This window comes from Mauremys mutica, chromosome 15, assembly GCF_020497125.1.
Source record: "Mauremys mutica isolate MM-2020 ecotype Southern chromosome 15, ASM2049712v1, whole genome shotgun sequence".
Classification (NCBI taxonomy): Eukaryota; Metazoa; Chordata; order Testudines; family Geoemydidae; genus Mauremys; species Mauremys mutica.
The window spans coordinates 934,824-956,516 of NC_059086.1; the positions used below are offsets into that span (position 1 = coordinate 934,824).

The following is a 21,693-nucleotide window of genomic DNA, read 5'->3' on the forward strand; positions in this document are numbered from 1 at the left end:
CTCCCTACCCCCACCCCTCACTCCCACTGCCAGGAGAGAACCCAGGCGTCCTGGCTCCCCACCCCTCGCCACCAGCCCCCACTGCCCTCCCAGCACCAGGAGAGAACCCAGGCGTCCTGGCTCCCTACCCCCACCCCTCACTCCCACTGCCAGGAGAGAACCCAGGCGTCCTGGCTCCCCACCCCTCGCCACCAGCCCCCACTGCCCTCCCAGCACCAGGAGAGAACCGAGGCATCCTGGCTCCCCACCCCAACCCCTCACTCCCACTGCCAGGAGAGAACCCCGGCGTCCTGGCTCCCTACCCCCACCCCTAGCCCCCGCTGCCCAGAGAGAACCCAGGCGTCCTGGCTCCCCACCCCCACTGCCCGGAGAGAACCCAGGCATCCTGGCTCCCCACCCCCGCTGCCCAGAGAGAACCCAGGCGTCCTGGCTCCCCACCCCCACTGCCCGGAGAGAACCCAGGCGTCCTGGCTCCCCACCCCCGCTGCCCGGAGAGAACCCAGGCGTCCGGCGGAGCTCACCGGAGCCGAAGGGCGGGCAGCGCTCGCAGCCCCAGCCCCAGGCCTTGCCGACGCGGCTGCAGCAGCAGATCTGCTTGGTGATGTTGCGCAGGGTGGGCAGGGAGCAGGCGCCGTCCCGCAGGACCCGGTAGCAGGAGCCCTTGGCCTCCGAGATCACGTGGTGGGCTGGGGACAGACGGACACGGGGACAGACGGGCGCTGAGCCCCCCCACGGAGCTGCTGCCGGGGGCCCCTGGGCCCTGAGCCAGCCCCCCCATGGCCCGTGCCCCACCCCCTGAGCCAGCCAGCCCCCGCCCTCGGCCCCCCGGCCCGTTCCCTAGCCAGCCCCCCCATGGCCCGTGCCCCACCCCCTGAGCCAGCCCCCCCTTCGGCCCCCCGGCCCGTTCCCCAGCCCCCCGAGTCAGCCCCCCACGGCCCGTGCCCCACCCCCTGAGCCAGCCAGCCCCCGCCCTCGGCCCCCCGGCCCGTTCCCTAGCCAGCCCCCCCATGGCCCGTGCCCCACCCCCTGAGCCAGCCAGCCCCCGCCCTCGGCCCCCCGGCCCGTTCCCTAGCCAGCCCCCCCATGGCCCGTGCTCCACCCCCTGAGCCAGCCAGCCCCCGCCCTCGGCCCCCCGGCCCGTTCCCTAGCCAGCCCCCCCATGGCCCGTGCTCCACCCCCTGAGCCAGCCAGCCCCCGCCCTCGGCCCCCCGGCCCGTTCCCTAGCCAGCCCCCACACGGCCCGTGCCCCACCCCCTGAGCCAGCCCCCCCTTCGGCCCCCCGGCCCGTGCCCCACCCCCTGAGCCATCCAGCCCCCCACCTTGGGCCTCCTGGGGGCCTGTTCCCCACCCCGCAGCTCTCCCCTCCCCCGTGCCCCCCCACTCACAGATGCAGCTGCTGCGGGAGGAGTCGAGGATGTAGCCTGTGTGGCAGAGGCAGGAGAAGCTGCCGGGTGCGTTGGTGCACAGCCCATTCTGGCAGAACCCGCCCTCCCGGCACTCGTCCACATCTGGGGAGAAACGGGAGGGGGTCAGAGTAGGGCCAGGGAGCTGGCTGCTCTGGTGCCCTAGAGAGACGGGGGGCCGGGGGCTGGCCCCACACAGCCCCTTTCCGGGAGAGGGAAGTGCTGGTGCCATATGTGGCTGAGTGGGGATTTTTCAAATATTTTGGATGAAGGATGTGTGTGCCTCAGTTTCCCCTGCGTGGTGCATGAGTAATGAGGGGATGGGAAAAGGCAGTTGGCTCCTCGCAGAGACCCAGGCGGGGGTCCTGGCCCCATGCTCATGGGACTCCACGAAGACACCGGCCACTCCAATGGCCCGGACATGTGGCACTCGGGGGGGCTGCCCCGGGCACAGAGGCAACCGGGTGTGACCCGCTGGGGCAAAGGGCTAGGAGGAGGCCAGGGGACCACGTCTGCCTGGTGTCACGGAGTGTGGGGGAGTCAGGGCCCTGCACCCCCCACTTCCTGCGATTCACCGGGACTCTCAGCCAGCCAGTAACACAGAAGGTTTATTAGCTGACAGGACACAGTCCCCAGCCGGGCTTGTAGGTACCAGGAGCTCACCTGATCCCTTTGTTCCCCTTCAGCATCCCCTGGCAGGGGGGAAGGGCCCCGGCCATTAGTTGCCAGGATACAGAGTGTCGGCCATTTATACACACTGGAGACTTAAGAAATGCACAGGGGAAACTGAGGCACCCACACGGTATTCAGAGGAAACATTAAGAACAGCCCCAGTTCGTCACACCCCCGTCTCCCCAGCCAGCTCCAAACTGAAACCCCCTCCCGCCGTCTCACCCAGACACACCCCCGGCCCCTCCTTCAGCCTTTGTCCGGTTTTCTGGGCTGAAGGCGTCACCTGCCCCAACCCCCTCCTGGGCTCCGGTTACGCTCAAGTATCATCCCTCAAGTGACGTCACCCCCTGACATCCCACCACCATCCAGCACCAACGCAGACAGTCCCAGTAACGCTCCCCCACCACACCCCCAGGTCAGCCCGCCCCACGCCCGGCTCCGGCACACCCGGGAACAAGGACAGAGGTCAGAGGTGGGGCCCTTGGGGGATCTTCTGTGGGGGCTGCGGGAGACGGTCCTGGCCCGGGACTCGGGGGGCTGGACCAGCCGGACTGCTGGGACTTTCCCTTCCCTCATTAACCAAGGGCTTGTCACGCTGGGTCTCCTGAGCCCCCCCCCACTGGACACGCCCCCCTGGGCGACACACCCCAGCCCAGGGCTCGGCCCAACTCACCCTGGCAGGAGCCGTTCAGCCGCTGGAAACCTCTGGGGCACGGGGCCGCCTCTTGCCCCAGGGCAGGTGCATTCGCTGTGGGGAGAGAGTGGGGCTCAGAGCCAGGAATGCCTCTCCCCTCCCCCCCTCCACTGCCCCCCCCAGGGCCACCCACGCTCCACGTTCCACCCCCAGTGTCCCAACTGCCCCAGGGGGGGGCCCCCGGCAGGTCCTCCCCTGCCCCCAGCCCCCACCCCTCACTGCCCCCAGCCCCCAGCCCCGCCCCTCACTGCCCCCAGCCCCCACCCTCACTGCCCCCAGCCCCCACCCCTCACTGCCCCCAGCCCCCAGCCCCGCCCCTCACTGCCCCCAGCCCCGCCCCCGCCCCCGCCCCTCACTGCCCCTGCCCCCAGCCCCGCCCCTCACTGATCCCAGCCCCCAGCCCCACCCCTCACTGCCCCCAGCCCTGCCCCCGCCCCCGCCCCTCACTGCCCCTGCCCCCAGCCCCGCCCCTCACTGATCCCAGCCCCCAGCCCCACCCCTCACTGCCCCCAGCCCCTCACTGCCCCCAGCCCCGGCCCCGCCCCCGCCCCTCACTGATCCCAGCCCCCAGCCCCAGCCCCTCACTGCCCCCAGCCCCCAGCCCCGCCCCTCACTGCCCCCAGCCCCCAGCCCTCACTGCCCCCAGCCCCTCACTGCCCCCAGCCCCCACCACTGCCCCTCACTGCCCCCAGCCCCGCCCCTCACTGCCCCCGCCCCACGGCTCAGCCCCTCACTGCCCCCGCCCCACGGCTCAGCCCCACCTGTCTGGGGGGCGCAGGGCAGACACTCGTGGACACCCCAGGCGACGCCGGCGCCGCGGCAGCAGATGTCCTGGGTCCGCAGGCCGGGCAGGGCTGCTCTACACTGCAGGGAAAGGGGCTGGGTCAGCGCGGGCAGCTGGGGGGGGTCTTCCTGGAGGGGGGTGGGCGGGTCCAGGCCTGGACATGGACCCTGGGAGCCCCCGGCCAGAGACGTTCCTGGCTGAGTGGCTGGAATCGTACCCAGCTGCTGCCCAGCGCCCGTCGATTCACACAGCCGAGCGTGCGAACGGGGCATCGGCTGGCGGGAGTGCACGTACCGGGGTGCACGGCTGTTTGCACGCCGAGCGTGCGAACGGGGCGTCGGCTGGCGGGAGTGCACGTACCGGGGTGCACGGCTGTTTGCACGCCGAGCGTGCGAACGGGGCGTCGGCTGGCGGGAGTGCACGTACCGGGGTGCACGGCTGTTTGCACGCCGAGCGTGCGAACGGGGCGTCGGCTGGCGGGAGTGCACGTACCGGGGTGCACGGCTGTTTGCACGCCGAGCGTGCGAACGGGGCGTCGGCTGGCGGGAGTGCACGTACCGGGGTGCACGGCTGTTTGCACGCCGAGCGTGCGAACGGGGCGTCGGCTGGCGGGAGTGCACGTACCGGGGTGCACGGCTGTTTGCACGCCGAGCGTGCGAACGGGGCGTCGGCTGGCGGGAGTGCACGTACCGGGGTGCAGGGCTGTTTGCACGCCGAGCGTGCGAACGGGGCGTCGGCTGGCGGGAGTGCACGTACCGGGGTGCAGGGCTGTTTGCACGCCGAGCGTGCGAACGGGGCATCGGCTGGCGGGAGTGCACGTACCGGGGTGCAGGGCTGTTTGCACGCCGAGCGTGCGAACGGGGCATCGGCTGGCGGGAGTGCACGTACCGGGGTGCAGGGCTGTTTGCACGCCGAGCGTGCGAACGGGGCATCGGCTGGCGGGAGTGCACGTACCGGGGTGCAGGGCTGTTTGCACGCCAAGCGTGCGAACGGGGCATCGGCTGGCGGGAGTGCACGTACCGGGGTGCACGGCTGTTTGCACGCCGAGCGTGCGAACGGGGCATCGGCTGGCGGGAGTGCACGTACCGGGGTGCAGGGCTGTTTGCACGCTGAGCGTGCGAACGGGGCATCGGCTGGCGGGAGTGCACGTACCGGGGTGCAGGGCTGTTTGCACGCCGAGCGTGCGAATGAGGCATCGGCTGGCGGGAGTGCACGTACCGGGGTGCACGGCTGTTTGCACGCCGAGCGTGCGAATGAGGCATCGGCTGGTGGGAGTGCACGTACTGGGGTGCACGGCTGTTTGCACGCCGAGCGTGCGAACGGGGCATCGGCTGGCGGGAGTGCACGTACCGGGGTGCACGGCTATTTGCACGCTGAGCGTGCGAACGAGGCATCGGCTGGCGAGAGTGCACGTACCGGGGTGCACGGCTGTTTGCACGCCGAGCGTGCGAACGGGGCATCGGCTGGCAGAAGAGCATGTGCTGGGGATCACGCACATGTGGGTGATTGAGCGTCTTTGTGTCACACGAGCATGGTGGGGTTTGGCCGGCCTGGCACGCTCAGTGCACACAAGTGCCAGCCAGTGAGCGTCGCACGTGGCCACGGGTGGGTGTGAGGCTCCGTACAAACGGCTGCCTGTGCCCAGCTCCCCCTGCCCGTTACCTCTCCGGCGTGGAGCTGCCGGAAGCAGTACCCATAGCCGGCGTCCTCATCGTACCCGCTGGCCCGGGGGCTGCTCTGGGCCAGGACGCTGTAGAGGGCCGGGCGGGCGGGCGGGAGGGCGTTGGCGGGCGGCTCCCCTGGGCTGCTGGGCTCGCTCACCCGCTCCACCTGGTGGATGGTCACCGAGGCCTCGGGGGGGTGCTGCACGTGCACGTTCACCATGGACAGGGCACCTGAGGGGGCAGAGGGGGGCAGTGCTGGGGGCGGGGGCAGCGCCGGGGCGGGGGATGGGGGCAGAGGGGGGCAGTGCTGGGGGCGGGGGATGGGGGCAGAGGGGGGCAGCGCCGGGGGATGGGGGCAGAGGGGGGCAGTGCCGGGGGATGGGGGCAGAGGGGGGCAGTGCCAGGGCAGGGGCAGCGCCGGGGCGGGGGATGGGGGCAGCGCCGGGGGATGGGGGCAGAGGGGGGCAGTGCCGGGGCGGGGGATGGGGCAGTGCTGGGGGATGGGGGCAGCGCCGGGGCGGGGGATGGGGGCAGAGGGGGGCAGCGCCGGGGCGGGGGATGGGGCAGTGCTGGGGGATGGGGGCAGCGCCGGGGCGGGGGATGGGGGCAGAGGGGGGCAGCGCCGGGGCATCGGGGCAGCGCGGTGCAGTGCAGTGGCGGGGGATGGGGCAGTGCTGGGGGATGGGGGCAGCGCCGGGGCGGGGGATGGGGGCAGAGGGGGGCAGAGCCGGGGCGGGGGATGGGGGCAGAGGGGAGCAGTGCTGGGGGATGGGGGCAGCGCTGGGGCGGGGGATGGGGGCAGAGGGGGGCAGCGCCGGGGGATGGGGGCAGAGGGGGGCAGAGCCGGGGCGGGGGATGGGGCAGTGCTGGGGGATGGGGGCAGCGCCGGGGCGGGGGATGGGGGCAGTTCTGGGGGATGGGGGCAGAGAGGGGCAGTGCCGGGGGATGGGGGCAGCGCCGGGGCGGGGGATGGTGGCAGAGGGGGGCAGCGCCGGGGGATGGGGGCAGAGGGGGGCAGAGCTGGGGCGGGGGCAGCGCCGGGGCAGGGGGCAGTGCGCGGGGCGGGGGATGGGGGCAGAGGGGGGCAGCGCCGGGGGATGGGGGCAGAGGGGGGGGAAGCGCCGGGGCGGGGGATGGGGGCAGAGGGGGGCAGAGCTGGGGCGGGGGCAGCGCCGGGGCAGGGGGCAGTGCTGGGGGCGGGGGATGGGGGCAGAGGGGGGCAGCGCCGGGGGATGGGGGCAGAGGGGGGGGAAGCGCCGGGGCGGGGGATGGGGGCAGAGGGGGGCAGAGCTGGGGCGGGGGCAGCGCCGGGGCAGGGGGCAGTGCTGGGGGCGGGGGATGGGGGCAGAGGGGGGCAGCGCCGGGGGATGGGGGCAGAGGGGGGCAGTGCCGGGGCAGGGGATGGGGGCAGAGGGGGGCAGCGCCCGGGGATGGGGGCAGGACCAGGGACCAGGCCGCCCCGGGGGGATGAGGTTGCCTATGGATCCAGTCCCTGAGAAGCCCCCATGATGCAGGACCCCTCCCCCCCATCGGTCCCGGCCCAGCCCCCCCGGGCCCCTTACCGTCCCGCTCCTGCTGGTGGTTGGCGAGGGGCAGGGTGTAGATGGATTTGGTGAGGGGCTGCGCCCCCCCCGGGCTGTCGCCCTCCTGCCCTGGGGCCGGGACCTGGGGCCGGGGGGCCGGGATCTGGCAGAACTTGCCGGTGAAGCTGGGGGGGCAGAGACACTGGTCCTTCCTGAGGCAGACCCCCCCGTTCTGGCAGAGCAGGGGGCACAGGACTGCAAGGCAAAGGCAGAAGTCAGGGGGTCCCGGGGGCGTCTCCCCCGAGGGGCGCTGCAGGGCAGGGCAGGGACCCCCCCAGTGCCCCTCCCAGGGCTTCCTGTGGTGGGAGGGGCCAGCTGGGGAGCTCTGGTTGTGTCACATGGTGGGTGGGAGCCAAGCGCCGTCGGTGGGGGGCTGCGTGACAGGCCTGGATTGTGTCTGGCTCAACCAGCGCGTCCCGAAAGATGGGGCTGGGCCAGCCCAGAACCTGAGCTACACACACGGGGCTGCGGGTCGGGGGTGAGGGGCACCGGCAGGGCTGGGGGGGGAACAGGGGGGCTGCGGGTCGGGAGTGAGGGGCACCGGCAGAGCTGTGGCGGGGAGTAGGGGGCTGCGGGTCGGGGGTGAGGGGCACCGGCAGGGCTGGGGGGGGAGTAGGGGGCTGCGGGTCGGGAGTTAGGGGCACCGGCAGGGCTGGGCGGGGAGCAGGGGGGCTGCAGGTCGGGAGTGAGAGGCACCGGCAGGGCTGGGGGGGCAGGGCTGGGCTAGCAGGGGCTGCGGGTCGGGAGTGAGGGGCACTGGCAGAGCTGGGGGGGGAGTAGGGGGCTGCGGGTCGGGAGTGAGGGGCACCGGCAGAGCTGGGGGGGGAGCGGGGGGGCTGCGGGTCGGGAGTGAGGGGCACCGGCAGAGCGGGGGGGGAGTAGGGGTCTGCGGGTCGGGAGTGAGAGGCACCGGCAGGGCTGGGGGGGAGTAGGGGGCTGCGGGTCGGGAGTTAGGGGCACCGGCAGGGCTGGGCGGGGAGTAGGGGGCTGTGGGTCGGGAGTGAGGGGCACCGGCAGAGCTGGGGGGGAGTAGGGGGCTGCGGGTCGGGAGTGAGAGGCACCGGCAGGGCTGGGGGGGGCAGGGCTGGGCTAGCAGGGGCTGCAGGTCAGGAGTGAGGGGCACCGGCAGAGCTGGGGGGGAGTAGGGGGCTGCGGGTCGGGAGTGAGGGGCACCGGCAGGGCTGGGGGGGGAGCAGGGGTGCTGCGGGTCGGGAGTGAGGGGAACCGGCAGAGCTGGGGGGGAGAAGGGGGGGCTGCAGGTCAGGAGTGAGGGGCACCGGCAGAGCTGGGGGGGAGTAGGGGGCTGCGGGTCGGGAGTGAGAGGCACCGGCAGGGCTGGGGGGGGCAGGGCTGGGCTAGCAGTGGCTGCAGGTCAGGAGTGAGGGGCACTGGCAGAGCTGGGGGGGGGGAGTAGGGGGCTGCGGGTCGGGAGTGAGGGGCACCGGCAGAACTGGGGGGGGGAGTAGGGGGCTGCGGGTCGGGAGGGAGGGGCACCGGCAGAGCTGGGGGGGGGAGGGGGGGGCTGCGGGTCGGGAGGGAGGGGCACCGGCAGGGCGGGGGGGGAGTAGGGGGCGGGGGGTCGGGAGTGAGGGGCACCGGCAGAGCTGGGGGGGGAGTAGGGGGGCTGCGTCGGGAGGGAGGGGGGCACCGGCAGAGCTGGGGGGGGAGTAGGGGGGCTGCGGGTCAGGAGTGAGGGGCACCGGCAGGGCTGGGGGGGGAGTAGGGGGCTGCGGGTCGGGAGGCAGGGGCACCGGCAGAGCTGGGGGGGGAGTAGGGGGCTGCGGGTCGGGAGTGAGGGGCACCGGCAGAGCTGGGGGGGGAGGAGGGGGCTGCGGGTCGGGAGTGAGGGGCACCGGCAGAGCTGGGGGGGGGAGTAGGGGGCTGCGGGTCGGGAGTGAGGGGCACCGGCAGAGCTGGGGGGGGAGTAGGGGGCTGCGGGTCGGGAGTGAGGGGCACCGGCAGAGCGGGGGGGGGAGCAGGGGGGCTGCGGGTCGGGGGTGAGGGGCACCGGCAGAGCTGGGGGGGGAGTAGGGGGCTGCGGGTCGGGAGTGAGGGGCACCAGCAGAGCTGGGGGGGGAGAAGGGGGGCTGCGGGTCGGGAGTGAGGGGCACCGGCAGAGCTGGGGGGGGAGTAGGGGGCTGCGGGTCGGGGGTGAAGGGCACCGGCAGAGCTGGGGGGGGAGTAGGGGGCTGCGGGTCGGGGGTGAGGGGCACCGGCAGGGCTGGGGGGGAGCAGGGGGGCTGCGGGTCGGGGGTGAGGGGCACCGGCAGAGCTGGGGGGGAGAAGGGGGGCTGCGGGTCGGGGGTGAGGGGCACCGGCAGAGCTGGGGGGGGAGTAGGGGGCTGCGGGTCGGGAGTGAGGGGCACCGGCAGAGCTGGGGGGGGAGTAGGGGGCGGCGGGTCGGGGGTGAGGGGCACCGGCAGAGCTGGGGGGGGAGTAGGGGGGCTGCGGGTCGGGGGTGAGGGGCACCGGCAGAGCTGGGGGGGAGTAGGGGGGCTGCGGGTCGGGGGTGAGGGGCACCGGCAGAGCTGGGGGGGAGTAGGGGGCTGCGGGTCAGGAGTGAGGGGCACCGGCAGGGCTGGGGGGGGAGTAGGGGGCTGCGGGTCGGGAGTGAGGGGCACCGGCAGAGCTGGGGGGGGAGTAGGGGGCTGCGGGTCGGGAGTGAGGGGCACCGGCAGAGCTGGGAGGGGGGAGTAGTAGGGGGCTGCGGGTCGGGGGTGAGGGGCACCGGCAGAGCTGGGGGGGGGAGTAGGGGGCTGCGGGTCGGGAGTGAGGGGCACCGGCAGAGCTGGGGGGGAGTAGGGGGCTGCGGGTCGGGAGTGAGGGGCACCGGCAGAGCTGGGAGGGGGAGTAGGGGGCTGCGGGTCGGGAGTGAGGGGCACCGGCAGAGCTGGGGGGGGGAGTAGGGGGCTGCGGGTCGGGAGTGAGGGGCACCGGCAGAGCTGGGGGGGGAGCAGGGGGGCTGCGGGTCGGGAGGGAGGCGGCTCAGCCCTTGTCTGGCTGTTCCAGGGTCCCAGCACAAAGGCACAGCTGGGGGGGGGGGGAGCTGGCTGGATCCAGATGTTTCTCCAACGCAATTCAGCCATTAACCCTTAGGGTGCTGGGGCCAGTTACCCCAATTCCCCCCTCCCCCGGCACGGAGCAGGATGCCGCGGAGGGTCCATGCTGGGGGGACGTCCAGGGACCCAAAGCTCCAGCCCCGCTGCCCCCCCCCCGCCGGGTCGAGGTCCCACCAGGACCCCCGCTCCCCGTGTGGGAACGGCTAAGCCAGGCCCCCGGAGGCCTGGGACGGGCAGAGACCCAGCGGCTCATCTCACTGGACCCACGGCAGCCGAGTGCCCCCCCAGCTGCCTCCCCCCAGCCTGGCCGTGGTCCCAATGCACAGATGTTCCCAGCCCAGCCAGCTGTGCCCCTCCCCCGCCCCATGCGGGGGCTGAGCAGCTGGGACGGGGTCAGACCGAGGGGACGCCAGGAACCGAGATGGGGGGGTCAGGCAGCCTTGGAGCTCCTGGCACGGGGCCCCCTGGGCGTAAGCCAGCCCCTCCCGGGAAGGGGGCAGAGCCCTCCTGGGGGAACTGGGGGGCTTTGCCTGCACCCCCTGCTCTGCCCGGGGCCTGCGAGGGGATGAGCTCGGGGGGAGGGGGCGGCTGGTGCCCAGGACTGAGCCCCCCACCGGGGGACGCCGCCAGCCACAGCAGCTGGGAACAGCTGAGGAGGGAGGGCGCTGGGCCCTGCCCCCCCCCCCCGTTGTCCCCAGACTGGGCGGGCCCTGCCGCCGGCCCCACAGCCAGCTGGTCCCTATGGGGTGGCGGTGCCTGCCCAGGGCGTGGCTGTGGGTCCAGCCGAAGCCCAACGCCCGCAGCAGGACGGGGTCTCGGGGGCCCGGCGCTTGGCAGGGGCCGTGCCAGGGCGGGGCCAGAGGGGGCCCGGGGGACCCAGGCGTCCGGGCCGTGGCTCATTCTCTCACTGCCGGGAAGGGCTTGGTTCCTGCTTCTGGGGGCTGCCTCCCCCGGGCCCCCCAGGGACGGGGCCCAGGCTGGGCAGACACCCCCAGCCCTGAGCGCTGGGACATGTGGGGGCTCGTCTGGGTAATGTCAGCTGGAGACATGGTGCCTCGGCTCAGCCCCACGCTGGGGGAAACTGAGGCACCGGGAGGGGAAGGGCCTCACTCAAGGTAGAGCCCAGGTGCTCTGGCGCCCAGCCCCCTTCCCCCCCCTGCAACCGCTGGACCCCGCTCCCCTCCCCGAGCCGGGAGAGAACCCAGGCGTCCAGGACGGGACTGGGACTCCCTTGCCTGAGGCCCTTGTTTATTCTCCAAATTCCCAGGTTTCGCCCCCGGAAATTCGGGTGGGTCCAGCCGTGGAGCCGGGGCGGAGCTGGCTCCGGACGAGGGGCCCACACCCACCCGGGGCTGGGGGGAGCGGGGGTCACACGCGAGGGCTGGGGATGAGCTCATGGGGCAGCGTGGGTGGGACCCGCAGCAGCTGGGACAGGCAGGGGAAAGCCTCCCCCAGTTCCCGGCCAGAGCGAAACCTACAGCCCCTGCCAGCCCCCCCGCCAGCCCCCCCGCCAGCCCCGCCTCCGCCAACCCCCCAACCAGCCCAGCCCCGCCAGCCCCGCCGCCAGCCCCCAACCAGCCCCCGCCAGCCCAGCCTCCGCCAGCCCCCCAACCAGCCCCCCCGTCATCCCCCCAACCAGCCCCCCCACCAGCCCCGCCTCCGCCATCCCCCCCACCAGCCCCGCCTCCGCCAGCCCCCCAACCAGCCCCCCCGCCAACCCCCCAAGCCCCCGCCAGCCCCCCCAACCAGCCCAGCCCCCGCCAGCCCAGCCCCCCAACCAGCCCCCCCGCCAACCCCCCAACCAGCTCAGCCCCCCAACCAGTCCCCAGCCAGCCCAGCCCCTGCCAGCCCCCGAACTAGACCAACTCCCCAACTAGCCCAGCCCACAGTCCAGCCCCTGCCAACCTCCCAGCCAGCCCCCCGACCAGCCCAGCCCAGCCCTCCGCCAGCCCTGTCTCCCACCAGTCCCCAGCCCCCCACATTCAGCTGTGACCCCCACCAGCCCCCCAACCAGCCCAGTCCCCTGCCAGCTCCCACATCCAGCTGTGACCCCCACCAGCTGCCAGCCAGCCCTGACCTCTGACAGCCCCCACCCGCCAGCAACTCCTCAGCCCCAGCCCCCGAGCCCTCCCCCTGTGCTGGGCCGAGGAGCGACCGAGCTGGGGGCGGGGGGGGGCATGGTGCGCACCAGACACTCAGGCCTGCCCCACAGCATGGGGGTGCCCGGGGACGGTATAGGAGGCATTGGTTCTCCCAGGCTGGGGGTCTGACCCCCAGCTCAGCCTGATGGGGTGAGGTGGGGGCAACCCCCCAGGAGCACAGGGGGCAAGTGGGAGGGCAGCCCGGCCCCACCTACCCCACAGAAATGGCGTCCAGGGCGAGATGGGCAGCTCGGCTCCCTGCCACGCACCCCACAGCCCCTCCCTCAGCCAGAGACCGGGCGGGGGGAGTGCTGGGAACCCCACACCGCCCCCTCCCCCGCCCCGACGCCAGCCGGCGGGGGCAGGTGCAGGACTGGGGCTGCCAGCCGGGCACGGCGCGACGGGGCCGGCGCCCCCCACAGCCGGCGAGGAGCCGGGCACCGCCCGGGTACTCACAGACACGGAAGCCGGTGGCGCGGGTGGCGGGGCCGGTGGGCTCCCCGCTGTACAGGACGGTGGCGTTGCCCCGCTCGCAGCGCTGGGTGCAGCGGTGCCCGGCGCAGTGCATGCGGCACACCGTGGGCGTGAACAGCACCCGCAGCTGGCCGGGGGCCTGGGCGGCGGGCGGGGGCAGGCGGGCGGGCAGCAGGAGCAGGGCCGCGGGCAGCAGCAGGCGGGCGAGGGCTCCGGCCATGCCTGCGTCTGCCCCCGGGGCCGGCGGCGCAGGCAGGAAGCGACGGTGCGCGGCTCCGGCTCCGGCTCCGGCTCCGGCTCCGCACCGAGTGTCCCGACGGCTAATTGGAAGCAGCGCGTGGAGCTGGGCTGGGCTGGGCGCCAGCAACAATGTTTGTGAGGGACCTCAGCCCCCGCCGGCTGCGTTAACCCCCCCCGGCCCGGCGCCCGGCCCCACCCAGGGCCCTGCCGCCCCTGCCCGGCTCCAGGCGCTCACGGGTGTCGCCCGCATTCACTAGTGCCAGCTCACGGGCACCAGCGGCCGTGTCTCCCCCCCCCCAACACACACACAGAGCCACGGCTGTGACCTGACCGTGACCCCCCCAGCCCCTGCGGGACCCAGGGCAGAGCTGGGGGGAGCAGGGGGCCCTGCTGTGCACTGGGCTGGGGGCAGCGTGAGCAGAGGCTGGGGGCCAGGTCTCCCGGGGGGGGGGGGAGCTGAGCCATCCCCAGAGGGACAATTCACCCATGATGTCATGCCCAGTTGCCATGGAGACAGCTGTGATGTCACCTTTTCCTGCCAAAGTCGGGGGGGGGGGGAAAGCAGAGACGCAGATGCCCCCCCTCACCAATGCCCCCACACAAGCTCCTGACGCCCCCTCCCCACCCCGGTCACCCAACCCTGCACAGGACCCACTGAGTGGGAAACAGGAGACGCCCTGGGCTCCCCCCAGCCCTGCTGGTGCCCCTCACTCCCAACCCGCAGCCCCTGCTAGCCCAGCCCTGCCGGTGCCCCTCACTCCCGACCCGCAGCCCCTGCTAGCCCGGCCCTGCCCCCCCCAGCCCTGCCGGTGCCCCTCACTCCCGACCCGCAGCCCCTGCTAGCCCGGCCCTGCCCCCACCAGCCCTGCCGGTGCCCCTCACTCCCGACCCGCAGCCCCTGCCAGCCCAGCCCTGCCCCCCCCAGCCCTGCCGATGCCCCTCACTCCCGACCCGCAGCCCCTGCTAGCCCAGCCCTGCCCCCCAGCTCTGCCAGTGCCCCTCACTCCCGACCCGCAGCCCCTGCTAGCCCGGCCCTGGGCTCCCCGCATGCCTCTATCCCAGTGACCCCTGTGCAGCGAGAGGGGTGGGGCTCTGCCTTGGCTCTGGGGGTCCCAGGGGGGTGTCTCTGGTGCCCCCCCCGGCTGAACTTTCATTCTCCCATGTCAGACCCTGGGAAAAGTGCCAGTTAATTAGCTAAATGCTTCTTACAGCTGCCAGGGTCGGGGGGGGGGGCAGAGCCCCCTCCTCAGGGAGCCAAAGAGGGAGGGGCAATGGGGCAGCTGGCTCCAGTGAGCCCCCTCCCTGCCAATGGGGGGCTGGGGGCACCTACCTGCCTGGGGCAAGTGGTGGGGGAAGGGACCTGGCGGGTGGGGCCACCCCTTCCCCCGCCCACCCCCCACCTCCGCCCTGCCCCCTTACCAGGCCGGGGGCTGTGGTGCAGGGTCTGCCCCCTCTGGGGGGGCCGGGTGCTGGGGGGGGGCATGGGGCGAGCTGTCCTGCCCCGCTGGGCTTCCAGGTGCTTGGCCAGCACCGACGCCATCTTGTCCGTGGGGCCGGCGGCCCGGCGCTGCAGCACGGCCTGGAGCTCGGCCAGCCTGGGGGGGGGCGGGACACTGAGTGAGGGGCACCACGCCCAGGGACCTCCCTGTGCCCCCACCTCTTCTGACCCCCTAGTGACCTCCTGCCCCCCAGTGCCCCCTCAGCCCCTTCCCCCACCCAATGACCCCCCCCGGGACCCTCTGTCCCCCAGTGCCCCCTCAGCCCCTTCCCCCACCCACCGACCCTCAGTGACCTCCTGCCCCCCAGTGCCCCCTCAGCCCCTTCCCCCACCCAATGATCCCCCCCGGGACCCCCTGTCCCCCAGGGACCCCTCAGCCCCTTCCCCCCAACCCCCGCCCCCCTCCAGCTCCTTGGTCTCCTGCCCTGGCCAGCCGGGGTGGGCAGGGCCGGGGAACCGCCGGAGCCCCCCCACCCCCAGCCGGGGGTCCGGGGGGGTGAGCCCAGGGTGCCCTGCTAGCCCCGGCCCCCCCAAATCACACGGCTCAGCCCCCGCATGGGAACATGACCCCTGCAGAGGGACAGACCCTGCCCCCAAGGCTGGGAACAGCACAGGAGACCTCAGCAGCTGGGGGGGGCTGGGGGGTGTAAGACCCCCCCAGCGGGGTCGGCCGAGCAGGCCAGGGGCCCGATGCTGCTGGCCCCCTCCCGGCCCCCTCTCCTGCCGTCCTCGGCGTCTGCTACCAAACAGAGGCAGACAGCAGCGGGCGGGGGGGGGGGGTGATAAACGGCCGCGGGGGGGGGGGTCAGTCTGGGAGGGAGAGAATTGTAATAGGTCTATAAATAGCCCCGGAGCTGCCGCCGGAGAGACTGGAGCGTCGCCCCACAGGCCCCAGGCGGGGGGGCTCCACTCTGGGGGTGCCGCCCCCCCCCGGCCAGTAGCTCCCCCTGTGGTTCCCCCTGGGGGGCTGTGTCTCCTGGGGGGTGTCGGGGGCTCGCAGGGAGTCTGCCTTGCCCCTGCTCCCAAAGAACTCAGAGCCGCCCCCCGTGTACCCCAACCCAGGGCCCTGGAGCACCCAAAATCAGCCAGCCTAAGGGGGGGCCCCCACGGGGCCCGGCCGGAGCTCAGGGAATAATTAGCAGAGAGATTTTAGAGGAACAGATCAGAACCACAGAGCCCCCCCAGTCACCCCCCATCACCCCACGGCCCTCACCCCCCATCACCCCCCTCCCCATGGCCCTCGCCCCCCATCACCCCCCTCCCCACAGCCCTCGCTCCCCCCAATCACCCCACGTCCCTCGCCCCCCCATCACCCCCCTCCCCACAGCCCTCGCTCCCCCCAATCACCCCACGTCCCTCGCCCCCCCATCACCCCCATCACCCCATGGCCCTCGCCCCCCATCACCCCATGGCCCTCGCCCCCCAATCACCCCCCTCCCCACGGCCCTCGCTCCCCATCACCCCCCTCCCCACGGCCCTCGCTCCCCCCCATCACCTCACTCACGTCAGCGTCCGCCAGTTCACCGACGCTGCTCTCCTGGCGCTGGGGCCTGTGGGGCGCGGGGCGGAGGCGCTGGCCGGGCGGGGGCTGGGCCCTGGGGGGAGCCCCGGGTTGGGGTCAGGGGGCACCAGCTGCTCACACCGGTGGCCAGCGAACCCTGGGCGGCAGGTGCAGACTTGGGGCTCCCGGCACAGCCCCCCATTGCGGCACTTCGGGCTGCAGACGGCTGGGGGGAGAGACGAGGGGTCATGGGGGGGAGAGACCTACCCTTCCCCCACCCACATGCCCCCCAGTGACCCCCTGCCCCATCCCCCCAACCGTGGCTCCCCCCGATTCCCAACCCTCCCTCCCCACAGCCCCTGCTGCTTCCCTCCCCCAGTAACCCCCAATCCCGAACCAGCCCCCCAGCCCCCCCATTTCCCAGCCCCAGCCCTGCCCCCAGCTCCCCCCCCACTTCCCAGCCCCCCAGCCCCGCCCCCCAGCTCCCCCCTCACTTCCCAGCCCCCCAGCCCCGCCCCCAACCCCAGCCCCCCAGTTCCCCCTGCTCCCCCCCACTTCCCGGCCTCAGCCCCCAGCCCCCCCCACTTCCCAGCCCCAGGCCCCCCTGCTCCCCACAGCCCCCCCCTTCCCATGGCCCGGGGGGCTGTGCCCTGAACCAGGACAGGGGCAGATCGGCTTCCTCCACAGGGTCCCCGCTCCTGGCCTGGGGAGGCTGATGCTGACTCCAAGCATGTGGGTGGAGGGAGGGAAGGGGGGGTCTGGCCAGGCTCCCCCCGGGAGTCCCCCCCATCCCCAGCCCTGGGCCTTGCAGGTGCGGGTCTGCTGCCCCCTACAGCCCAGACTGGGAGCAACACCGGGGGGGGAGGGGGCAGGACGGGGCCAGGATGAGACAGACTGGGGGGGGGCACGATTCCTCAGCGATTGCCCTGGGGACGGGGGCCCCACTCCGTGTTCCTGCCCCCCCATATCCCAGCTCCCCCCCCCGGTACCTTTTGTGCACGTCTGGGTTTTGGGGGCCAGGCTCCAGCCGGGGCAGCAGGTCCCGCCGCACACGTGGGGGGGGCTGCAGAGGGGACAGAGCGGGGTGAGGGGGGACCCCACGGCCAGGCAGACCAGCCCCCCCAGCAAGGCCCCCACACCCAGCCTCATGGGGGCCAATGGGGGAGTGGGGGCTGGGGCTGCTCAGCTGACAGGACCAGGAGGTGGCCATCAATGGGGGTCCGCCCAGTGGGGAGGGGGGGGCCGGACTCCTGGGTTCTGTCCTGGCTCGTGGGGGGGGGGGGGGGGGGAGCTGGTCTCTGGTTCTCACCCAGACCCTGGGGCTGCAGGAGACGCTGGGTCCCATCTCGCGGGGGGGGGGGTCGTGGCCCCAAGGCCCCAGCACAAGTTAGAGTGAAACTGAGGGGGGGCGTGGTCAGACCCCCCCCCCCCGGGGGCAGCACAACCGGCCGGGGGTGGGGGGGGGTGCCCTGGCTCTGGGGGGTGGGGGACAGCAGGAGGCAATTCCACAGGGCAAATGGGAAAGGACAGCCCCCTCCCCCAACCCCCACTCCCCTCCCAGAGCCAGGGAGAGAACCCAGGAGTCCTGGCTCCCAGCCCCTCCCCCCCCAACCACCAGCCCCCACTCCTCTCCCAGAGCCAGGGAGAGAACCCAGGAGTCCTGGCTCCCAGCCCCTCCCCCCCCCCCCACCAGCCCCCACTCCCCTCCCAGAGCCAGGGAGAGAACCCAGGAGTCCTGGTTCCCAGCCCCCCCCACCCGCCCCCACTCCCCCCCCCCCAGAGCCAGGGAGAGAACCCAGGAGTCCTGGCTCCCAGCCCCTCCCCTGACTCCAAGCCCCCACTCCCCTCCCAGAGCCAGGGAGAGAACCCAGGAGTCTGGACTCCCAGCCCCCCCCACTCTAACCACCAGCCCCCACTCCCCTCCCAGAGCCAGGGAGAGAACCCAGGAGTCCTGGCTCCTAGCCCCTCCCCCCCCCAACCACCAGCCCCCACTCCTCTCCCAGAGCCAGGGAGAGAACCCAGGAGTCCTGGCTCCCAGCCCCTCCCCCCCCCCCAACCACCAGCCCCCACTCCCCTCCCAGAGCCAGGGAGAGAACCCAGGAGTCCTGGCTCCCAGCCTCCCGCCCCAACCACCAGCCCCCACTCCCCACCTAAGCTCCCCCTAAGCTGTGGGGCCCTGCAGCAGACTATCACAGCAGGGAGACGCGCCCCTCCCCCGGCCCCAGACAGCTGCAGGGAGAGGGCTGGGGGGGGAGGGGGGAGTCCTCTCTCCCCACTGTAGCCACGGGGCAGCCTGCACCCCAAACCCTGCATCCCCCTGCACCCCAACCCCCTGCCCCAGCCCTGAGCCCCCCCACACCCCGAACCCCTTTGGCCCCACCCCCACCACACGTCACCTCCATAAGGGGCAGATCATAAAATTCATTCCTTAGAGTGAACATTGCACCCCCCGGCCCCACAGCAGATCCAGGGGTGGGAATGGAGGGGGCTGGGGGGGCTGTCCGGGGGCTGGAGGGGAGGTTGGGGGTGCTCTGTCCGGGGGGGCTGGAGGGGAGGTTGGAGGGGCTCTGGCCAGGGGGGCTTGGTCTGCTTTGTCCTGGGGGACTGGGGGGGCTGGGGGGGCTCTGTCCTGCACAGGCTGGAGGGGGGACTGGGGGGGCTCTGCCCTAGGGGGGGTTGGAGGGGCTCTGGCGGGGGGGGGTGGAGGGGGGACTGGGGGGGCTCTGCCCTGGGGGGGTTGGAGGGGCTCTGTCCTGGGGGGGTTGGAGGGGGGACTGGGGGGGCTCTGCCCTAGGGGGGTTGGAGGGGCTCTGGCTGGGGGGGCTGGAGGGGGGGCTGGGGGGGATCTGTCCTGGGGGGGTTGGAGGGGCTCTGGCCTGGGGGTGTAGGGGTGCTCTGTCCTGTGCAGGCTGGAGGGGGGACTGGGGGGGCTCTGCCCTGGGGGGGGTGGAGGGGCTCTGGCTGGGGGGGCTGGAGGGGGGGCTGGGGGGTCTCTGCCCTGGGGGGGTTGGAGGGGCTCTGGCTGGGGGGGCTGGAGGGGGGACTGGGGGGGCTCTGCCCTGGGGGGGTTGGAGGGGCTCTGGTTGGGGGGGCTGGAGGGGGGACTGGGGGGGCTCTGTCCTGGGGGGGCTGGAGGGGGGGTTGGAGGGGCTCTGGCTGGGGGGGCCTGGGGGGGGGCTGGGCTCTAGCAGAGCCTCCTGTGGCCCAAAAGCCTTTTGCAGCTGGGAGCCAAGCGCAGGAACCGTCCCCCAGGCTGGGGCTGCCTCCCCCCCAGCTGTACTGGCCGGGCCCCCCTTGCCCTGCCCCTCCCCGCCACGCACCCACCGCGGGGGCTCCTCTCCTGGCAGAATCAGGCCCCCCCGCGCTGCAGAGATGTGGTGGGGGAGGGGCAGCACCAGGAGGTGGAAACTTGGCCCCGAAATTCCTCAGCCACGTTTCCTCCAGGAGCTGCCAGGGCCCCTCCCCCGCAGCCCCCCAGCCGCACGGAAAAGCCATCAGCCGCCCACCCCCTGCCCCACAGAGCGCAGCCGGGGGGCCAGGCCTGTGGGGGGCAGTGCGGGCAGGGGGGCGACCTCTAGGCCAGCCAGGGCATCTGACCCCTGCACCGGCCCCGACTCCCAACCCAGGGCCAAGGCTGATCCAGTTCCCAGGCCACTGCCCCCCCCAGCTCTGCCGGTGCCCCTCACTCCCGACCCGCAGCCCCTGCTAGCCCAGCCCTGGGCTCCCCAGCTCTGCCGGTGCCCCTCACTCCTGACCCGCAGCCCCTGCTAGCCCAGCCCTGCCCCTCCACAGCTGTACAGGTGCCCCTCACTCCCGACCTGCAGCCCCTGCTAGCCCAGCCCTGGGCTCCCCCCTGCCGGTGCCCCTCAGCCATGATCCTTCATAGTTACATGATCCCATTACAAGGTGGTTTTGCAGAAGCAGGAGTGGAGGGTGGGGGGCAGGAGTGGGGGGCCCCTTGTAACCCAGGATGTTCTGAGCCAGGGACCCCGATGGGCTCCAGGGACTCAGCCCAGCGCCGACCCCAGGGCAGGGCCCATTCTCCCCTCACAGCTCCTGCGGGTTGTACCCGGGCAGGATCCCCCAGCGAGTCTCTCTCTGTCCCCCCCAGCACCTCGCCCTGGAGTCCGAGACCCTCCCTGCCAGGTGGCTGCGGGTCTGACCCCTCCAGGTGCCGTTTGGGGGTGTTTCCCTTTGGGGCAGCCATGGGCCAGAGCTCCCTCAAATGCAAATTCCCCAAACACTCCCCTCCCCACCCTCCCAGTTACCCGCAGGCCCTGCTGGACAGAGCTGGCCCCTGGGGCTACACGAAGGGGGGAGTTTGCAGCCGGCTGACTGGGGCTCTGGGCTGGAGACTCGCTGATGGCAAAGGATCCGGGCTCCAGGGCTCAAGGTACTGGCCAGAGCACGGGGACCAGAACCAAAACCCTGTTCCCTTCAGCGAGGCTTGAGAGGCAACAGAGCTGGGGTGGGGGGAGCCCAGGGCTGGGGGAGCAGGGGGCTGCGAGTCAGGAGTGAGGGGCACCAGATAGGGGCAGGGGGTGAGGTGCGGGGCGGGGGTTGGGCTGGGGGTGTGGTGGGATGGGTGGGGCAGGCAGAGGGGATGGGGGCAGGGGGTGAGGTGGGAGTGGGGGTTGGGGTGGGTGAGGGGGGGTGGGGGGGGCAGGGGGCGAGGGGGGATGGGTGGAGGGGCAGGGGGCGAGGTGGGGCGGGGGTTGGGCTGGGCAGGGGGATGGGGGGGCAGGGGGCGAGGGGGGGCGGGGGTTGGGCTGGGCAGGGGGTGAGGGGGGATGGGCGGGGGTGAGGGGGGGCAGGGGGCGAGGGGGGGCGGGGGTTGGGCTGGGGGATGGGGGGGCAGGGGGCGAGGGGGGGTGGGTAGGGGTGAGGGGGGGCGGGGGTTGGGCTGGGCAGGGGGTGAGGGGGGATGGGTGGAGGGGCAGGGGGCGAGGTGGGGCGGGGGTTGGGCTGGGCAGGGGGATGGGGGGGCAGGGGGCGAGGGGGGATGGGTGGGGGCGAGGGGGGGGCGGGGGTTGGGGGCGGGCACAGCAGCCCCTCCCCATGGCAGGACCCTGCCACCGCCAGCTCAGCGCCTGCCTGGCCCCTGAGCGGGTTTCCAGATGGAGCCGGGCCCCGGCCACCCCCCGCGGCCTGACGAGGGGAACAGACGCGGCCCCGCCCCCGCTCGGAGCTTCCAGCCTGGAGCTGGGGGGGCGCCTGGGGCTCGGGCTCAGCTCAGCCGATCCCACCCGCCACTCGCCCTGCCCCCAGCTCTGGGCTCCTCGGCCGGGCACGGGGATGGGTGGGGGGCAGGGAGCGAGGGGGCTGGAGGGGGGTAGAGGGGGGGCCGGGCAGGGGGCAGCGGGGGGGGGATGGGTGGGGGGCAGGGAGCGAGGGGCTGGAGGGGGGGGCCGGGCAGGGGGCAGCGGGGGGGGGGTGGAGGGGGGCGGGGGGGCTGGAGGGGGGCAGAGGGGGGCAGGGAGCGAGGGGGGTAGAGGGGGGGCAGGGAGCGAGGGGGGTAGAGGGGGGGCCGGGCAGGGGATGGGTGGGGGGCAGGGAGCGAGGGGCTGGAGGGGGGGGCCGGGCAGGGGGCAGCGGGGGGGGGGTGGAGGGGGCGGGGGGGGGCTGGAGACGGATCTGAGCCCAGAGCCCCAGGGGGCCCCACTCACCTGCCTGCCTTGGGGGGCCGCTGCCCCCGACGGGCCAGACTCCGGCTGCGCTTCTCCAGGCGGGGGGGCTGGTGCCTGGGGCCGGCGCTCAGCACCTGGGACCCCGCCCCGCCCAGACCTCGCACCTCCAGCAGCTGCAGCGCGGCCAGCAGGGTGAGGGCAGCCAGGGCCCGGGGCTGCATCTCGGCGGGGAGCCCTGGGGCATCCCCGGGGCGGAGGCGCACGGGGGGCCCTGGGGCGGGGATCGGGGCGCGGGGGGGTCCTGGGGCGCGGATCGGGGCGCGCGGGGGGCCCTGGGGCGCGGATCGGGGCGC

At 73.8% G+C, this 21,693-nt stretch overlaps 1 protein-coding gene across 4 annotated transcripts in view; it reads right to left on the reverse strand.

Moving 5' to 3' along the window:
* Window positions 1-21,518, reverse strand: part of LTBP4 (latent transforming growth factor beta binding protein 4) — a 45,656-nt gene extending 24,138 nt beyond the window's left edge. For 2 of the 4 annotated variants that reach the window (XM_044988761.1, XM_044988756.1), the window contains exons 1-7: window positions 12,457-12,803; window positions 6,780-6,995; window positions 5,216-5,448; window positions 3,531-3,633; window positions 2,749-2,823; window positions 1,386-1,508; window positions 522-686 (exon numbers count right to left, since the gene is read on the reverse strand). In XM_044988761.1, the coding sequence (XP_044844696.1) occupies window positions 522-686; window positions 1,386-1,508; window positions 2,749-2,823; window positions 3,531-3,633; window positions 5,216-5,448; window positions 6,780-6,995; window positions 12,457-12,694 (1,153 nt within the window). In that variant the 5' untranslated portion in view covers window positions 12,695-12,803. Of the gene's footprint in view, window positions 1-521; window positions 687-1,385; window positions 1,509-2,748; window positions 2,824-3,530; window positions 3,634-5,215; window positions 5,449-6,779; window positions 6,996-12,456; window positions 12,805-14,133; window positions 14,310-15,716; window positions 15,940-16,702; window positions 16,777-21,379 lie in introns of those variants that run through there. The other 2 variants (XM_044988759.1, XM_044988760.1) reach the window with 2 other exon arrangements.
* Window positions 21,519-21,693: the final 175 nt, after the last annotated feature.